This window comes from Phalaenopsis equestris, unplaced genomic scaffold (genome assembly GCF_001263595.1).
Source record: "Phalaenopsis equestris unplaced genomic scaffold, ASM126359v1 Scaffold000030, whole genome shotgun sequence".
Lineage (NCBI taxonomy): Eukaryota > Viridiplantae > Streptophyta > Magnoliopsida > Asparagales > Orchidaceae > Phalaenopsis > Phalaenopsis equestris.
Genome location: NW_018164472.1, coordinates 900,772 through 919,587, shown reverse-complemented (window position 1 = coordinate 919,587; position 18,816 = coordinate 900,772). Strand labels below are relative to the sequence as shown.

Sequence of the window (18,816 nt, the reverse complement as noted above, 5' to 3'; positions counted from 1 at the left end):
TAAAGCATCTGCTCTCCTGACCGAATCATCAGACGGTCGACAATTAATGTGACCAAATAATCTAAGATGACTCTCTCTAAGCTTGCCTACCATTGGAGTTACACCAATACTTTCACGATTCGTTTCACATTTTATCTCCAATTGTAAAACCACTCATCCACCCAAGCGTTTTAATCTCAGGAACACAGAACTTAATTTTATGCTTCAATACTTTTCTATCACACAATAGGCCAAATGCATTCCTCCACTTCAACAATCCAACATGAATTCTACTAATATTATCCTCATCCATATCACCATCACTTTGAATAATAGACCGGAGATATCTAGGATAGTCACTCCTTTTAATGACTTGATCACCATTGTTACAACCCACACTTAGATATACTACTGCTAAAATTACATTCCATACATTCAGTTTGAGATCTACTCAAACGAAAGCCTTTAAACTCTAAATTTGACCTCTACAATTCAAGTATTTTCTGGACTCTTTCTCAAGTTTTATCCACAAGAAGAATATCATCAACAAAAAGCAAACACCAAGGTACATCCTCTTATAAATGTCCAGCAAGAACATCAATAACTAAAGCCAAAATATATGGGCATAAAGCAAATCCCTAATTTGATGCAACTGAAATAAGAACATACTTGGTCAATCCTCCTTCTGTTCGAACATAAGTAACAGCTCTAGTATGCATATATTTAATGAAATGAAAATAAGTCATGTTAAAATTTTCTTTTCTAGAACTCTCCAAAGAATTTATCTTAAAACCTTATCATAAGCTTTTTCGAAATCAACAGAAGTAGATCCTCCTTACTCTCTCTGTACTTCTCCAACAAACCTCAATAAATGTATAACTTCCATAGTAGGCTTGCATGACATAAATCCAAACTGATTTTGTGAATCTTTTTATCAAGTCATTAACCTATGTACAATTACTCTCTCCTATAATTTTAATGTATGGCAAATTAATTTAATTTTTCTATAATTTGCACTCACGTGCATCCCCTTCATTCCTAAAAATAGAGACCAAAATACTCTTACTCCACTCCTTGGGCAACTTTTAAATTTTAAAATAATATTAATTTTTTTAGTAAGCCATTTCTCAAATTGCCTAAATATTGTCACACTCATATTGAGATACCATCAGGTTTAGCTGACTTTCCACCCTTCATTTTCTTTAAAGCGTTCTCAACTTCTATTTTACTAATGTGAAGGTAAAAATAAAAAGTTTTATTATTATTAATGATATTAAGATCACTAAAATAAATCGTAATTTCAAATCTTAATTTAAAATTTTATCAAAATAGTTCACCCACCCATGTTAAATATCCTAATTGAAGAAAGGAAAGTTTTTTTTTTTATTATTTTCATACTTAATAAGCTTTACTTCAAATAAATATTTACTTTTCTTTTTTTTTGTCTCATTTATACATGTATTTTTCACCATCTTTAACATCTAATCTATTATAAAATTTATAAAAGCATAATTCTTAGCATCACAAATTTTCCTCTAAGTCACGCTAAGGACCATCTTATATTTTTCTCAATTTTCTAGACTTTTACATTTAAACTAATTTTTATGACAAAATTTGTTATATTTTATATTTTCTTGCACATTATTATTCCACTGCCAACTATTTTTATTCATAAGAACTTTACCTTTTGATTCACTAAATACATTTTTTGCAAATTGCTTAATAGTGGTATTTTATTTCACATATCATTAGTTTCTTCATGAACATCTCAAATCTTAAAAAATTGAAGTTTACTTATAAAAATAATTTTATTTGTCTTTCCATCTAATTTTATGACAATATTTCATTATATTTTTCATCCTCTAACCCTTTATCTTAAAATCCAAAACCAATAATTGATATTGAGTACTTAAATTTTTACTTATAATGTCCTTACAATCTTTACAATCTCAACGTTCTCTTTTTGTCATAATAAATTAATCAATTTGCATTTTATTAGATTCATTCTTATAAGTGATAATATGCTCATCTCTTTTTTTAAATAAACTCTTTTTTTAAATAAAGTATTAGCAATAACAAAATTATAAGCTAAAGCAAAAACCATTATGGCTTTACCTTCTTCATTAGTCGCTCCAAAATCATAGTCGCTATAAATATTGCTAAAATCTTCTATCATTCTATCGACATATCTATTTAAATCCCCTCCAATAATTTTTTTTTTTCAAGAGGCATCTTTCGGATTAATTCTTTTAGGACATTTGAATTTTTTTTTATTTTGAATATATATCTAAACATATTTGAGAAACATAAGCACTTATAACATTAATAATCTTAATATCAATAACAATCTGTAGGTCTATAATTTTATCTCCAATTCTATTAATTTTTACAACATGATCTTTTAAACTCATATTAGTAATTAAATCTACATCATTTATTATACAACTCTTACCTAAATACCCAAGTTTAAAATCTAAGCTATCTACCATCTTAGTTTTTTCTCCAACCCATTCAATTTCTTCAATGCATAAGATTTTTATCTTCCTATGAACAATAATATCTATTAATTCTTTTAATTTACCTATGAGAGTACCTATATTTCAAATTCTAATATTACTTTTGTGGACTAATTTTTTTGCCCACATCCATTCATACGTGAGAACCCATGATTATTTAATATTATACCCGTTGCAAAAACTTTTGCATATTTTTCATTGTATTAAGATCATTAAGTAGTCAAGCAAGTATAAATTATGCTTGTCTAGATTACCAACTTGCCATTCTGAATAAACTGACCTCCATCAGCATGGTAATCTCTCCTAAGAGTATGTTTGCATTTTTTTAGTTGATTTTAACAATCCCGTCATGCAATAATCGTCAAAAACATTACTAAAATAAATAAATAAATCTATTTATAAATTTAAAAACTAATTAATGTCTTGTAAGAAGATTTTTTCAGATTTTATTTTGTTAGATTCAATGTTTTGTGAATAAAATTAGCACCATTAATTATTCTTTGTTACACATCCAAGAATAAGCTAAGTTGTACGAGCCATTTATGTAAATGATACATTATTCATTGGGAATGAATAGCCATTTATGTAAATGATATATTACTCATTAAGAATGATAAAAAAGCATAAAGAAAGTAAAGCACTACTTTCATAATTATTTTTTTAAGCAAGATTTAGTTGGCCTGAATGCATACTTGGGATTGAATTTGCCCACAACAAGAATAGGATTTCTCTATCTAAAAGAAAATGCCTTTAACCTTCTTGAGCAAACCAACTAGCACACTCATGAATAACTAAATTATATATGATGATATACTATATAATGATCTATTCAGTGAAGACGACCAAGATAGATTTGTTGATTACAATAAATTAGCAGTTACTAGATTTTTTCAGGAGGTAATATGCTTTCCTAGAAAAGTAAAAGCAAATTGGCGTAGCTAGATCCAATGCCAAAGCAAAATACAGAGACATGGCTCGTTCTACATCTAAAATGATGTGGGTTAAGACATTATTAAAGGAATTCAATTCTCTAAAAATTGAGCTTATTGTTCTATATTACGATAATCATGCAACCATAAGCAATCCAGTGTTTCATGAAAGGGACAAACTCATCAATTTTGATTATCACTTCATACAGGATTGTGAATTCCATTAAGATTATTTACTCATTTTTAATTCCAAATAAATGGTTAATATCTTAACCAAAACTCTAGGTATTCTCTCTCATTCTCTCCCTTATGTAGCTGAAGCTGAAAGATATCTATGCTCAAACTTGAGTGATGGCACATTAAAATTATAGTAGATTATATAATTCGGAAAGATTTGAGTTGATTCTCTCTTAATTACAATATTTTTCTTCCTATTGTATTTATTTTGTATGCCTATTAATAGTTATAATCGTTAGTGAATAAGAATATTTAATTCTCCCCTCAAAAACCAACCCCAACTTCTAAATGCACAATGATAAGTAAGATAATGTGATTGCAAGAACATATCAAATTATTACCTGTTCACGCAAGAAAGCTGTGTCTTCAGTGGAAACAAAACTAAAGACAGGCTCTACTTGCTTCCAAAATGAACCAGAACAATTTCTACCTGATCAATAAATAAGAAAATTAAAAAACTTGTTTTTTGTTAAAAAAATGAAAGAAAAATGGGCCCTAATATCCGACAAGGTCCACACAAATTGTGGGGTTTTGGAGGGTCTGACATGTACACATTTGCAATAATTTGGCAAAGAAGATCTTTTTTTGATCAAATGAGTATCACCAAAACATCTGAATATCACTGTGCCAAGCAAACCCTCAAGTTTTAGGGTTTGTATGATAACAGCTTTAGCAGCTTTAATAAATCCAATAAATCCGAATTTATTAAATCCTGCCAACAACAGGATTTAAGGCAAAACTGAGAATAAATTGAGAAAAACTGTATTTACTAAATCTTGGATTTAAAATTTTCATTTTTTTTCTGACTAGCAATATTTAAGTTAAATCCTACTTAAATCAACATACAGCCCCTTAGTTTGATAGGTAGTATTTTTTTTCCCAAAAATATAAAGGTAAACATGGTCATATGAAGGGGGCAATAATACCAGTATCAAGGGCAGCAGTTACAGCCGCCACAAGTTCATCATGATCATCAACAACTTCATCTGAGAGAAGGCAGTACAAACACACAAAAAAAGAAGGAAAAAAAATACTCAGCACAAAAGTTTGATGAAAATGTTCCAACGAAGCAGCTGAAAAACTGGATTAGTTCGTCTCGTATAATACAACACAGTACCAGATGACTCCAATGCTAAACTGTTTATTAATTGTCTTGGTCGTGCAAAACTTTTACGTTCAGACAACTTCTTAATGGGCGGACGACCAGGTTTACTGAGTAACATAAACACAAAAAAACATTATTACAAAATGCTTCAGTTGAAGTTGAAATTAATATTGTAAATATTTTAAATTGGTAATTGAGAAAGTAATCACCTTTCAACCCTCTCAGATCCATGTCTGGCACTCCTCTGTTGTTTCGTAGTGACAACATCACTAAGTTTTTCAATGCTTGCTGACATACCAGTCCTCGAAGGACCAAATCCTCGACGTATCCTCCCTTGCCTGCGATCAGCATCTCCACAATCTTCTTCAATAGCCATCCTGTTCTTCCTTGATGGCATAATAAGATTTGTAAACTTCTGAACAGTTTGAGCAGGCTTATCTTCTACCTCCGTGCATTTCTTGGCCTTATCTCTAAGCTTGTTTTCTTGCCCACCAGATTCCTCGCTTTCTGATAATGAAGGTGATGCAAAATTATCCCCTCTCATTTTATTATGATGGGAAGCATTCGAAGAGGCACGCCTAGTCCCTGCTAAATCATCATGATTGATTGATGCATCTTCTACAGTTTCTGATACAGATAACTCATCCTGGCTTGAAATAAGTGGGGACAAACTTGATCTCCTTAAAGAACGGGAAATTTTTTGGGGCCTTTGTACTGCCCACTGGCCGACAGGAGGCGATGAGGACCTTGCAGAAGCTGATCTTTTCCTGTTGATAGCACCAAGAGTTTGAGCCTGATCCATATCCTCGGGATTTCCCAAACCTCGATGAATGTTAGAAGAAGCCTTGGACAGCGATACTGAATTGGAACGTGGGCCTCGAGCAGATCCAAATTTTGGTAATATAGGACTTACAGCACGAGCATCCTCTCGGCTGTTAGGCCTGAATATCGGATGTGGTAATTAAAAATGATTTCAGAGAAAGAAGAGGGGAAAAAACTAAATGCAGATCATGAAAACTGTTAAGTGATATAAAATCATACTTCAGGACAAATAAGAAATCAGAAAAATGTCAGAATGGTTTGAATGGTTTCCTCGCTCTTAGTAGAGGTACATTTTAATTCCAATGTCGATAAAAATATCCAATTAGTCCCTAGACTCTTGAATATAGACTGAAATGGTCCTTCTTTTGGATTGTTTTAGACCCCATTAAAAGAGTTTGCGACCAAATTAAAACGTTTATAGACTCTGGGACTAAAATGACCTCATGTAAATTGCAAATAGACTACTTTAACACTTAATAAAAAATAAATAGCAATTTCTCAAAATTAGGCACCGCAAAAACACTGATAATTTGAAAATTGAAGAAAGTAGCCCAAAAATTATTCTCCTTGGAATGATTAGTTGTCATTAAATAACACAAAAGAATATATAATCCATAATTACTATCTAATAGAGATCATCATCAAACAACGACATGGTAAACCTGTAAGCCAGGCAATGCCTTACTTTGTAATAACTCTAACAGAGGCATTTTCAGTATCTGAACAAAATCGAGTATCTCTTCTGTCATTAGGGACTGAAACATGATTTTGTTCATTTCTTGAGCGCATGTTGGGAGCACTTTGTTGAGTAGATGAATCTATCTTTCCGGCAAGGGTTGTATTATTATTAGATCCTGACCTGAAAAACTGCAGTTAATAAACAATCCTACCAAGTCATAATGATCAAATAAACAGAAATGACTAACAGGACATTTAATTTCCAAATTAATACAAGTATAGGGGCATAAATGGAGAACAATCAGGAAGATTTACATACATATCACTAATTTCCTACGTGTTTAGATATCTAAACTTTAACTTTTACATGCATAACACCTTATCTATGCATGAAAAGATGTATTTCACTTTTTAAAAAGTTAAAAAGGTTATATTTTTTATATGATATTAAGGATTTGGGTGGTGGTATAACTGTAAAAAATAAAGTTTAGATGTTAGATATGTACATGCATAAGAATTGGGTGGTATGTATGTAAATGCCCCATCAAAATATTGTACCTGAAGCTATGTGAATAATTAAGTTTTGGTCGAGCATCAATACCAAGCTTTTGCTGCATTCCTCTTTTCATATCCCGATCACATTGAGACTTAACAAGACCTGAACATGCTGAAACATCTGATTTAATTATCGAGCGTTTCTTCTTCATCCTCGACCTTTCCCAACTATCAACAACTGTTGAAAATACTCGATCATTTTCATCCCCCTGTGCTGCACTGATATTTGTTGTCTTTAAAATATCTTTATCCCTCTCCAGAGTCCCGGAGGTTCTGGCAGTTCCATTAGCCTGTAAATCCATGAAAATAAATCAAATAAGCAGAAAAGCCCACTATCTACACTTACAAAGAAACCACAAAAGCAACAACAACAAGAAGAAGCAGCCTTTGTCCCATTAAGTGGGGCCAACTACATGAATCCTTGTTCTCCATTGTGTCCTATTGAGTGTCATATTTTCATTTAATTTTAATAAATTAATGTCATTTTTTATACAAGATGCCCAAGTCATTTTAGGTATGCCACTATCTTTCTTAACATAAGTCAAAATTAAAACATTTACTCTCCTAACAAAGTCATCATATGGTCGATGTTTTATGTGACCAAACCATTTATGGCGACTCTCTATAAACTTTTCTGTCACTTGAGGTACTCAAACCCTTTCACAGATATATTCATTTTTCATTTTATCTTTAAATTTATTTTTCATTTTATCTTTAAATTTAAAGCTACTCATCAGCCTGAGCATTGTCATCTCAACAACATTTAAATTTATGCTTCTCTTTCACAAGCCAACATTCTGCGCGATAAAACATTGCAGGTTTCACCACCATCTTATAAAATCTTTTTAAGTCTATGCAATACTTTTCTATCACGCAATAGGCCCGATGCATTCTTCAACATAAATTCTACTAATAAAATCCACATCTATATCACCATCACTTTGAACAGTTGACCCAAGGTATCTAAAAAGTTCACTCCTTTAAATGACTTGATCACCAACCGCCACTAGATTTACTACTAATAAAATTACATTTCATGTATTTAATTTTAGATCTAATCGAATGAAAGCCTTTGGATTCCATAAATCAAGCTCTTCCTGAACTCTCTCTCCCTAGTTTTATCCGTAAGAGGAATATCATCAACGAAAAGCATACACCAAGGTACATCCTCTTGTAAATGTTCAGTAAGAATTTCCATAACTAAAGCAATAATGATATGGGCTTAAAGTCGATATCTAATGCAATCAAACTGAAATAGGAAAAAACTTAGTCAATCCTACTTGTGTTCAAACGCAAATAACACCACTATTATACAAATCTTTAATGACTTGAATATAAACAATATCAACACATTAATTTTCTAGAACTCTTCAAAGTACTTCTCTTGAAATCTTATCATAAGCTTTTTTTTTAAATAAAAAAAAATTATATATAGATCCTCATTAGTGTCTTTGCACTTCTCCATCAAACCTATCAATAAATGTATAGCTTTTATAGTAGACTTCCTTGGCAAGTATCCAAATTGACTTTGAGAAATTTTTGTATCACATCATAACCTATATTCAATTATTCTCTCCCATAACTTTTATATAAAACACATTAACTTAATTCCTGTATAAATTACACACTATTGTGCATCTCCTTTATTTTTAAAAATAAGAAACCATGGACTCCTCCACTCAACAACCATCTTTTTAGTTTTTAAAATAATATTAAAAAGTTAAGTAAACCAAGAAATCTCCTAAATATTTCCACTTGTATTGAAATACTATCAGATCTTATTACTTCTTCACACTTTATTTTCTTTAAAGACTCCCTAACTTTTGTTTCACTATTGTGGTAGTAAAAAAATAAATTGTTATTATTTAAGATATTATAATTACTAAAATTGATCATATTTTCATAATCTTCATTGAAAATTTTATCAAAATATCTCAATCACATATGTTGAATATCTTCTTTTAAGAAAAATATTTTTTGATTTTCATCTTTAATACATTTGTTCTACTTAAACTAAATATTTACTTTTCTTATCTCCTTGTGATGCAGGAGTCGCATTCTTATGGACTGGACGCAAGAAATGTCAGACGGCGTAGATTGGTTCAGTCTGGAAGCACTGAGGGTCAAACCTTTTTTTTCTGAGGGATTGCCGCCCAACTGGAGTTGGGCCCAATCTTAAGTTACCTTAGGTTTGTTTATGTGCTTTTGACGTATTTTAGATCAGTGTTGGTCGTGTGTTTGTTCGGGACAGCCGTCGACATCTTTATCTTCACGTCTAGGGTAGTATCTAAGGGTCGAGTGGTTCTCCAGATATATCTCGCTCCAGATGTGGTGATTATCTTTCACCCACCCTTCCCCATCCTTCCCACATCACTCCCGTTTCCCGCACTCATTGCATTCACCCCGAACAACAGTGCTTGGTTGTTTCCTGCAGTTTCCCACCTTCCAGTTGTCTATCCTTGCTACCGCCGTCCCAAAGAGCCATCCTTTTGTTGTCATGTAGTTCACTGCATCCCCAGTCGCTACCTTCATCATTCCACCGTTGTTGCCAACTAGAACAGCCGTTATCTATCGTTTTCCTTTTATTTGGCCATCTTTCGTGCTGCCACCACCCAAGATGTCAACCGGATTTGTACCTATAGCTTCGCACTTCCCTCTAACTGCTACCAACACCCTTTTGCTACCGCCACACCTTCCAATTGATTAACAGCTCTTTTGCTACCTCAAACCCTCACTGACCCTCACTGATCACCGCCACCACTCCACGATCCACTCTAGTTTAAGTTCGTGTTGTTATTTGTTGCAATTTCATATTTATGTTTTGTTGGGTTTTAATTTCCTTTTTGATTTTAGCAAAAATATTTGTTTTTTCCCATCATTGATGGTTAACTCCGATGTTATTTTGGTATCAGAGCGAGTCTATCCTAAGTCCTATTCTAGGGTTACCAAAACATCCATCCCTTGTTAATTTTTCAAATCATCAACCCAAAATTTTATTTTCCCACCTAAGATCAACCCAGTACATCTTCGTTCACCTCCTAATCCTAAACTCTAGTCATGCCTCGAGGAGACAATTGTCAAAAACCTGATCGGGAGGAAGGAACACAATGTCGCATATGAGAAATCCCCAAAGAGAAGTCTAAAAACTTTTTATAAAAAATATACATTGGTAAATCTTCCAACTGTAACAAAGGTTTTTAGTCTTTGATAGAAAATTATCAAAAAGGGTCACCCGCAACCACAATGGTAATTCATCAGATCGAAAGGATGAACCAAATTTAGCATGAAATATCAGAGGAGAATATGGGATCTGGAAGTAAGGGTGGATTTACTAGATTTTGACGGTCGCAGGAATCCAGAAGAATTCATTGAGTGGCTCTAGTTAATGGAAGGGATTTTTTATTACAAGGAAATTCCACCAAACAGAATGGTAAAATTAATCGTCAACAAGTTAAAGAAAAGTGTGTTGTTGTGATGGGAAAATTTAAAGCATATACGCCAGCATAAGAAAAAATGCAAAATCAATACAGACCCAAGATGAAAAGAGAGATGCGGTGCAAGTACCTACCAACACATTATAGGCGGGATAAGCTCTTAAGACTACACCGGTTACAACATTACCCGGTGACCCCCATATCTTATAGGTTGAGTTCAACCCTAAGATCAATCAACAAGAATACAACCAGTAGAACACCTATGTCGACTCAGCCAGAGCAAGAACCTATACAATATGGAGAAAAAGAGGAGACAGTCGGTACTTCCAAATTCATCCTCGCAAGTCAATGCTTCAAGTGTCATCGTTTTGGCCATTTGCATATGATTGTCCAAATAGAAGAGTGATCTCATTCACTAAGTAGAGAAAAATTGAGGAAATGGAAAGTGACACGAGAAAAAATAAAGCCATCTGAGAAGAGTCTCAACTTTCAGCTGATGAGGTAAGCGACTCTGGTTGGGCCCATGAGAAATACTACAAAATTAACATTAGTTATTCTACAATATAGTAAGTTCAAAATAATGGGTGTCCATGCGGAATTTGTGGTTGTGGTGCCACGAACTATATTTTTACAGGCAATGAGGAGCATCAGCAGAACTAACTGGTTGTCCGAGAGGTTCATAAATTCAAGTAGCTGACACCTAACACATGGCAACTCTAGATAAGAGAATTTCACAATTTTCAAACATACAATTACCTCCTAAGTAACCTTTACAACAACAACAACAACAAAGCCTTAATTCCACAACATGAGGTCGGCTACATGAATCCCTTTTCTCCATTGCGTCTATTTAGTGTCATATTTTCATTTAATTCTAATATATTAAGATCATTTTTTATACAGTAAGTCCAAAGTCTTCCTAGGTCTACCCTGCCTTTCTTAACAGAAGTCGAATCTAGAACATCTACTCTCCTAATCAGATCATCAGATGGTCGACGTTTAATGTAACCAAACCATCTAAGACGACCCTCTCTAATTTTGTCTGTCACTGGAGCTACACCAACCCTATCACGAATATATTCATTGTGCATTTTGTCTCTAAGTGTAAAGTCACTCATCCACCTAATCATTCTCATCTTGGCAACACTTAACTTAGTATTATGCTTCTCTTTTAAAGGCCAACATTCAGCATCATAGAGCATTGCAGGTCTCAACACACCATCTTATAAAATTTTCCTTTCAGTCTAAGCAGTACTTTTCTATCACACAAAAGGCCTGAAGCATTCCTTCACTTCAACCAACCAACTTGAATTCTACTATTAACATCCCCATCTATATCACCATCGCTTTGAACGACAAACCCGAGATATCTAAATCGTTCACATCTTTTAATAATTTGATCACCTAAAGTTACACTTTTGTCACTAGAGCTACTACTACTCTTAAGTAGACTTTGATGAGAGAAATTCAATATGTCAGAGATGGGAAGATTTTGGGCTACTTCTGGAAGTCTATATTGAGTAATAGGGGTATTAAAATTCAATTTAGTTCAACAACACCCCCATAACTAGATGGCTAGACGAGCATGATGAACATCAGCTTTGAAAGCTTAAGTGTTTTGTGGGAATGAACATCTAATGGTGGGATCCAAGTCATTCCAGAGAAGAAGATGTCTTTCCTGAGTAGTTGCAATTGAGGGTTGTCTAGCCTGCCGTATAATTGATTACTCTTGACAAAATTATTTATCAGATGCACTCAATTGAGTATGAGGAGAGAGAAATAGGTTATAAATCATCAGTGTGCAGTTTTAGTTCTAGTTGTGCCAAAAAAAAGATGCCTACTTATTCGATGAGGATATGTTTCGAAATGACGTGCGTGATTCAGAGTTATAATGGCTAGATATGAGCATATATTTTGTAATGAGATCTTTTGTGAAGCCCAAACACATAACAGATGAACATTTCAAGATCTTCAGAAAGTTGAATGACAATGCCTCCGAAGCAGAAATTGTCTGGTGGAGTGAACCAGTTCAGCCTGGAAGCCCTACGGGTCAGCCGACCCTCCTTGTTCATAGGATTGCAGCCCAACTAAAGTGGGGCCCAATCCTAAGTTATATTGGGTCTATATATGTTGTTTTAGTTGTGTTTTAGATTAGTTTTTGTCATGTGTTTGTTCAAGTCAATTGAAGGTATCTCTATTTTCTCGTCAAGGGTTGTATCCAAGGATTGAGTAGTGTTACAATTGCATCTTGCTCCCGATGTGGTGATTATCCTTACCCCTACTCTTCCTCATTCTTCCCACATCGCTACAGGTCGCCCGCCCCTACTGCAGGCACCGCGAACAGCAGCCCTTGCTTGTTTTTCTGCAATTTCCCACCTTTAAACCACCTCTTCTAGCCACCGCAGCCCCTAACATCCATCCTTTTGTTGTCCTATAATTCACTGCATCCTCCGTCGCAGCTACCTCATTCCCCCTCACTGTCGCCGCCGAGAACAGTCATTATCTATTGTTTTCCTCATTGTCCAGCTATATTTCTTGTTGCCACCGCCCAGAAAAGCAACCACACTTGTTTTTCTTGCAGCTTCGCACTTCCCCCTCGATGCTACGAACACACATTTGTTGCCACCACATCTTCCTACCCATTAAGCACCCTTCTGCTACCTCTTGGGGTTGTGTGTGTTTTGGGGGGGGGGGGGGGGTTAAATTTTAAGGATAATATTATTAAGCAAAACATATTAAGTTTAAAAGATCCCTAACAGAATTCTTAACATAAAAAAACCCTCATTAATCACCACCACCACCCACGATCCACACTACTTTGAGTGTGTTGTATTTCGTTGCAATTTCCGATCTCCACTTTGTTATGGCTACAATTTCCTATTTGATTTCAGTAATAATATTTTTTCCCCATCATTGTTGGTAAACTCCGGTATCACTTTGCTTAGTGATTTTGTACATATTTTTCACTTTCTTTAGTATTCTAATATATTACAAAGATTATTAAAAACAGAATTCTTAACATAAAAAAACCCTCATTAATCACCACCACCACCCACGATCCACACTACTTTGAGTGTGTTGTATTTCGTTGCAATTTCCGATCTCCGCTTTGTTATGGCTACAATTTCCTATTTGATTTCAGTAATAATATTTTTTCCCCATCATTGTTGGTAAACTCCGGTATCACTTTGCTTAGTGATTTTGTACATATTTTTCACTCTCTTTAGTATCCTAATATATTACAAAGATTATTAAAAACAGAATTCTTAACATAAAAAAATTATTCTCTTAGACTCCTTACGGGCTACTTATATTTCTTCAAATTCTCCAAACTTTTAATTATAAACCATTTTTATAACATATTTTTTTTATTTTTTATCTTTTCTTGCTCATTATTTCCCCACCACCAACTATTTATAAAGAAACCAAAAAAAATAAAAGATAAAAAACCATAAAGATGCCCATTGTTTCATACTCATTCCACCTCTTCAACCAAGTGTGGTTGTTATGAATGTTATAAAAATGGAATGTTACAGGTTGAGATAAGCTTTCTGTGAAACACTAGCCAAAAATATTGAAAAAGGTAAAAAATATTGTAATAAAGATGAAAACCAAGCAATTAAGCGTGCTTTTATGATTGAAGTGTATATTGTAACGTATTAAACCTAGTAAAAAGTGATTCTTGATGATACCAACACGGAGTACAAAATGCAGACAAGAAAGACTGAACTTTAGTTCAAAAACAAAACAAATTTGAGCATTGCTAATACTTAAAATTCTTGAGAAATGGCAGAAGATCGCAGGCAGTAAGACCATCAAAACATTCTCTAAAAAATATTTAAATATAAAGTAGCAGTACTAACTGGTTTAGTAAAATTAAATGACAATAGAACTGACAAGCGAGAAGCAAAACCATACCTCAACAAGGGAAGTTCGAATCCTTCTGTTTGGTACATTAATTTTGGCCTTGTCTTCTAATCTTTGAGATCCAATCTCAAGGGAAGATCCAGATAGATAACTCAGAGGCCCGATCTTGGAAATGCTTCCTTGATTTAAGCCAGTAGATCGCTCACCTGATGAGGAATCAGCTCGATGACGCTTTCTTAAAATATTATGACAGAATTTGTCAATTTTTAAAGAAGCTTCACCAAAAATTTTAACTCTATCCCTGCATAGAACAAGACGTCCAAACTATTAAGACATCATCTGAATGAATAAAAAAGAAAAAGAAGATTTGCATACATTCCACTCAATTTTTATGGATTTACATATCTAATGCCTAAACTTCAAATTTTTGCATGAAAAGGTGTATTTAACTTTTTAAAAGTTAAAATAATGGTATTTTTTATGTGATATGAAAGATTTGGGCAGTATAAATATAAAAACGTAAAGTTTAGGTGAATATGTAAATACATAGGAATTTGGTGGTATGCATGTAAATGCCCCAAAGAAAAACAAAAAATGTGTCGCTATGAATGATGAAGCTGCAAGTAGGACTCCAAATTGTTGATAACCAATTAGCATGAAAACAGTCAACTAATGGCCGTTAACATGGCCCAAACTTCAAAGCAACAAGTTAAAATTCGAATAGAGGGATCATGATTACTGCTTTTCACAAATAGGGATAAGGTTGAATCTCAGTACTTATAAAATTCAAGCACAAGATAACTTATATGTATGTACCTTTAAATAATTATTCATATATTTAATAAATGACCAACCTCAAAAAGTCAAAGAAAGTCAAAGCGTGCCAAATTTCAAAGAATCATTCATCTTCCCTATACCTTTCCAATCCACTGCAAAAAACATAAAAAAAAAATAAAATAATTCTAAAAATCGAAAACATGTCACCATTAAAAAGCTTCAAACTTCATAGTTAAAAATAATCATTAGCATTGTCTTATATATTTGGGGTCGGGTGAATTACCATTATACATTCCTTCATATTCAGTGTTGCTCAAGATGTTAAACCTATTTTGCATAAATCTTGTAGCAAACGTCCTATTCATGCCTTTGGGAAACCCCTTAGCAATCAAGTTGCATTTTCGTTTAATAAATTGAATGATTGATTTTTTTTTTTTTTTTTTTTTTTGTGAAATAAAAACCAAATTAGTTATCAAATTGGATTCATACAGTAGTTCACTGCTCCTGCAAGAATCCGTGACAATAAAAATGATATAAAAAATCCTCAATTATTATAGTTCTTCACCATTTGCCTACTAAGCCAAAATTAACTAACAATAAAAAGTTTCGGGCTAGGGTCAGAGATGAAGAAGATTTAATGAATCTGGTTTGGTCTCTACAATTTAAAACAAAGTATCCTTGAAAGATAATAAATAGGCGTGACATTGATTAACAATAATAATAATATTTTTATTTAGAACCCGAAAGATTGAAGACATGAGAATTGTAGATACAGTGAAGGCTAAAAATGTTCACTGAATGGAAAAGCACGTGGTAAAAAGACATCAATACTCACTAACTAATGATTTAAATGATATTCAGAAAAAACAAAAGATGTCCGCAGCATAAAAGGAAGTTCAAGACAATAACAACAGAAGAAAATAGATAAATACAATATAATCTAATATTTAAGTAGTTTTGCCACCAAAAAAAAACATTTGAAAGGACTGATTACATAGTTGAGCACCTTTGCCTCACATATTGAAAAATTAAGGGCTTGTTTGGGATCAATTTTGTTTTTTGACTTTGTTTTTGGATTTTTTTTTATTATTAAAAACATGTTTGTTTGATGTGTTTTTAACATTTTTCTTTTTTACTAAAAATAAATAAACATATTTTTAAAGACACTCAAGATAACTTTTGGGTGTTTTGAATGATTTCTAAAATAGTCATTTCTTAATAAACATACCAAACATGTTTTATTTCCACTCAAAACATAAATAAAACAAAATAAATAATAAATAAATAATAAAGAATGATCTCAAACGGCCCCTAAGATTATTAGATGTTCAAAATTAAAACTTGATTTTTTTTCTTGTATTTCAGAACTCGTACCATCATCCTAAGTCATAAATGGAGACATGTTCATTTGTAACCATAATTGTCAGGTCACTCAATTTCAAAGAACATAAAAAAAAAATTGAAAATAATAAAAAGGAAAAATTAAATGTCAATTATATATTTAAACTTATATACATGATAAAAGAATTAAATTACATAATATGAGTTCAATCAAGCTGTACCTTGCTTTGGTAAAATTGTCTTGCACGTTATTCTTTAAGCGCTTAATCTCTTCCAAACACGAAGAAGGTAATGGCTTTGTTCCCAATGTCACCAATGTTGCATCATTGGCAGGAGTTCCAAAGATAGAACTTAGTGTCCTTTTCATCTCTCCCGGCCGATTTAAGCGGTGATCAGCAACAATCACCTTAAAATCTGAAGCAAGAGACTGAAGTAAGCAAGCAATATCTCCACGTGATGGTGAAGCATTAGCCTTTGATGTACCAGGAGTTGATGACAGGATTCGATCTGAAACTTCACGAAAGCTTCCCAACTTTTCTAGTGAAGCAGCCAAATATGGTCCCCGTTGCCCATTGGAATAGGTGGATCCATCAGGACTATTCAAAGATAAATCAAATCTGCTGCTTGCAGCCATTTCAAAGAATTAACACACCCTTAAAGTTACTATGAATCCAGGAAAAAAGGAGAGCACAAAGTAGCAGTAACAGTAGCTTGTAATAATCATTGGACATGACCAGATGTGTATGAAGTCGACAGGTAAACGGGGAAAACAACAAAACCTGCAAAAAAAACGAAGCTATTTACAAAATGATGTATTTAGCTTGAATTATATGATACAACGGCACTTCGCAAATAAAATAAATATACATGGACTGATTAGAAATTTGCAGTAATAATTTTAATGACCCATGAAATTTTATGGAGATTGCCATATGGCAATGCAGCATAAAAGAACTAATCTCAGCTTTTTCATTTTGTTAGCCCAAACAAAGCAAAACAGAGAGATAAATATATAAAAGAGAAACAATGTGGGTTACCAAAACGCGCAGCTCAATAACATCTTTATGAGCAAAACATTACGCTTGAGAAAACAGTTCCTACTAAGTTCTAAACTGTCAAATCATGATTCTAAATACAAATTTAAAGCCAAAAAGCGAAGCAAAGCAAGTACTTTAACCAAAAAATAAAATTTGCAGCACAAAATCGATAAATTCCTTTTAAAAAAAAACAAATAGACATGAACACACTAACATTACCAAAAAAAAAGGAAATCCTTAGCATAGCCACTCTATCTAATCAACCGGCACTATGTTTAACAAACATAAACTGATAAAGCACTTAAAGATAACTAAGCAACAAAAATCACTAACGGAAATCCAAACCTGCTAAACAACCATCCACAAGCTTCGAAATTAATTGAAAACCTAATAAATTTCCAATCCAAGCAAGAAACCCCAAATCATAACTAAAACTAACTCGTTCAAGTAAAGAGAATTACTTCAAATCCGCTTGCCGACCTCCAGAGAAATAAACCAACAGTAAAATTAAATGACCAAAACTGGCAGTAAGCAGCCAATGAAGCAAAAATAGAACACAAAAGGGATCGGAGTAACAAACTCACCTTCGAATCAGTAGATCAAGATGACAAAACCCCGATTAGAAATCTAGGGTTTCACAAAAATTTTCTCAAATTTTGTAAAATTTGTCGTTCTACGAAATATAGAGAAAACCAGTTAGGAGTTGAGGAACTATAATTACGAAGATAAAATACATACGAAATCGAGGGCTAAGGGCGGCAGCTGTAGCCAATATTTCGGCTGATCGACGTAGACCAGACTTTACTCAGGGGTATTTTTGTAAGAAATGTTGTAATTTGTATTTTTTATCTCCGGACCAATCATCAGCTATTACGTGTCCTCGTACATATATATCCCCAACTATGTTCACTGCGATATTTGCAGGAACACGACATACATAAATTTTAGACTTAAACTTAATTTGCAGAATCGTGAAGGTTTTCTGATGGGGGAAAAATTTATGATGTGGTTCATGTGAATATCATAATTTTAGGTAAAATATTTATTTTGAGCAAAAATAATGAATTTTAGAATGGCCAAACTAAATCACATTTAAAATGAGGCCAAATTCATATTATCATATTTTATTTTGTTAATTAGTTATATAAGCTTAATTTATTAAATAATTATCATAATTAATACTTGAGGTTGACAAAAAAATATTTATATTTTTGTGTTGAAGACCTTATATTTGACTAAGTTATAATATATTTGAGAAGTTTTTTTTTAATGATAAGATAGAAGTCTTATGTTTCAACAAAATATAACATTTGATAAGACATAATCATGATATGTGTTCTTATAAGTATTGTTAGTTCAAGACTCAATAATTTTGAGTGATTATGATGGTTGGTGTTTGTGTTAGTTAGGCCAGTTATTTGTTGGCATTATACTGATATTTGACTTTTATTGCATAAAACTTGCTCCGATCAATATGGGATATGCTTTGCATGAAAACATGTTTGTAATTATCAAAATTGGCATCTAGTGAACTCTACA

The 18,816-nt window shown here is 33.0% G+C and overlaps 1 protein-coding gene across 1 annotated transcript in view; it reads right to left on the bottom strand.

Moving 5' to 3' along the window:
* LOC110018658 overlaps window positions 1-18,034 on the bottom strand; it is a 34,400-nt gene extending 16,366 nt beyond the window's left edge. Inside the window, exons 1-9 of the mRNA XM_020716029.1 lie at window positions 17,862-18,034; window positions 16,462-17,019; window positions 14,174-14,423; window positions 6,825-7,111; window positions 6,274-6,447; window positions 4,976-5,707; window positions 4,779-4,873; window positions 4,588-4,647; window positions 4,003-4,091 (exon numbers count right to left, since the gene is read on the bottom strand). Coding sequence (XP_020571688.1) covers window positions 4,003-4,091; window positions 4,588-4,647; window positions 4,779-4,873; window positions 4,976-5,707; window positions 6,274-6,447; window positions 6,825-7,111; window positions 14,174-14,423; window positions 16,462-16,874 — 2,100 coding nt within the window. The 5' untranslated portion in view covers window positions 16,875-17,019; window positions 17,862-18,034. The remainder of the gene's footprint in view (window positions 1-4,002; window positions 4,092-4,587; window positions 4,648-4,778; window positions 4,874-4,975; window positions 5,708-6,273; window positions 6,448-6,824; window positions 7,112-14,173; window positions 14,424-16,461; window positions 17,020-17,861) is intronic.
* Window positions 18,035-18,816: the final 782 nt, after the last annotated feature.